Source organism: Chrysemys picta, unplaced genomic scaffold, assembly GCF_011386835.1.
Source record: "Chrysemys picta bellii isolate R12L10 unplaced genomic scaffold, ASM1138683v2 scaf6430, whole genome shotgun sequence".
NCBI lineage: Eukaryota > Metazoa > Chordata > Testudines > Emydidae > Chrysemys > Chrysemys picta.
Window position 1 is genome coordinate 1 of NW_027059130.1, and position 2,000 is coordinate 2,000.

Consider the following 2,000-nt stretch of genomic DNA (forward strand, 5'->3'; position numbering starts at 1 on the left):
ACACACCAAGTAGTACTTTGCCATGCAAAACGTCTCATTGCTCCGTGGTCGCACTAACTGATGTGGGTGATTGGATCAGAATCTGAGCCTGGAAACGACATTGTGCAGGTGGGTGCGTTGTCAGCAGCAAAGATTGAACTTGTCCCTGTGGCTTCAAGAGCATGAGCCACCACTCCCTGAGCTAGAAAACCTAGCATGAAGCCAGTGCTGGACTCTGAACACTCCATGTAGTTCAGGGAGTAGAGGGAAACAGATCTTCACGGTGGGTTGGAGGCTTCTGGAATCCGGAGATGGATCCACTGCCTAGAATTTATGCTTTGTTGAAAGTGACAGAGTTTGAGGTGTTTGCATTCAGCCCTCATTTGTCTCTTTTTTCAGTGTACGCCTCACTTTCTCACCTGCAGTGGAGAGTGCGTCTGGGATAAATGGCGGAGAGGAATCACACCGCAGTGACTGAGTTCATCTTGGTGGGATTCACACAAGACCCGAAGCTGCAGGTCATCCTCCTTGTGTTGTTTCTGTTGATCTACCTGCTGATCCTAGTGGAGAACCTCACCTTGGTCACCTTAATCAGGATTGACTCCCGGCTTCACACCCCCATGTACTTTTTCATCAGCAACCTGGCCCTCTTAAATGTCGGATACGCCACCATTATCACTTCCAGCATACTGGTTACTTTAGTATCAGCAAGAAAAGTCATTTTGTTCTCTGGGTGTGCTCTGCAATTCTTCTTCCTATGCATCGCATTGTCCTGTGAATGCTACCTCTTGGGTGCCATGGCATACGATCGCTTCACAGCCATCTGCAACCCATTGCTCTACACTGTCATCATGTCCAAGCGGTTCTGTGTGCTGCTGGTGCTGGGATCGTACCTAGTGGGCTGTGTTAATGCAATTGTTCAAAGTATATTTATATTCCGTTTGTCTTTCTGCAACTCAAACGTCATCAACCATTTCTTCTGTGACGTGCCCCCCCTCCTGAAGTTGTCCTGCTCTGACACCCACATCACAGACATTGTTCATTTCACCTGTTCTGCTGTGGTGGTAACACCTACTATCTTGATCATCCTCATCTCCTACATATACATTGCGGTTGCTATCCTAAGGATCAATTCTGCCCTGGGCCAACGCAAAGCCTTCTCCACCTGCGCCTCCCACCTGACGGCTGTCACCATCTTCTATGGAACGGGCTCTTTCATGTATTTACGGCCCAGTTCAAAGTACCTCATGGATCAGGACAAAATCATTTCTTTGTTTTATACCCTGATGATCCCCATGTTGAACCCCCTGATCTACAGCCTGAGGAACATGGAGGTGAAAAAGGCCTTTACGAGGATGTTAGACAGGAAGATTTATTCTCAGTGAATTTAAATGTTGGGAATGGGTTTTGAACAGTAAATGGGAGTGAAAGGGGGGAGTGAGTTCTTTACATCATTATCTTGGTTTTTGTGGATAACCAACCATGTGCATCTTGCACCAAAAAGAACTAAGGGGCAGGTTTTCCAAGGAGATCTGCACCAAACAACTATGATTTAGCATCTCATGAAGTAGCCAGCTTCTCAGAGCTGCACAACTCCCAGTTAGGAACCATTTTATGGTAAGGTTGCATTGCCATCCTCAAGTGTAGGGCATGCTCGTCTCATGGTTCAGGCACAGGCTGAGACATAGAAAACCTGGGTTCAATTTCTTGGTCTACAATGGACTTCCTGTGTGACCTTGGGCAAGTCACTTAGCCTCTGTATGGCTCAGTTCTCCATCCTTACAACGGGAATCGTGGCACTGCCCAGTCTCCCAGGGGTGCTGAGAGGGGAGATACGTTAAAGAAAAAAAGACAGTAAAGTGCTCGGAGAGCTACTGATGTAAGCAATAGGCATTATTATTATTTATTATTTATTTATTTGTTGTTTTAAAAGCATGAGTTGGGCCCTCTAATAATGAGGATGGCTGAAAAATCATTTATGTTTCATAATAATAATAATGGTTTGTGTGTGCTTATTAATT

General features: G+C 45.8%; 1 protein-coding gene across 1 annotated transcript; it reads left to right on the forward strand.

The window, feature by feature from the left end:
* The first annotated feature begins 417 nt into the window (after positions 1-417).
* On the forward strand, positions 418-1,994 carry LOC135980698 (olfactory receptor 5AR1-like). The gene has a single exon (XM_065580604.1). The coding sequence runs from the start codon at positions 426-428 to the stop codon at positions 1,362-1,364; it is 939 nt and encodes a 312-aa protein (XP_065436676.1). The 5' UTR covers positions 418-425; the 3' UTR covers positions 1,365-1,994.
* The last annotated feature ends 6 nt before the right edge of the window (positions 1,995-2,000 follow it).

Coding starts and splice junctions, on each gene's coding strand:
- LOC135980698 (XM_065580604.1), top strand. CDS start 426: ATGGCGGAGAGGAATCACACCGCAGTGACTGAGTTCATCTTGGTGGGA.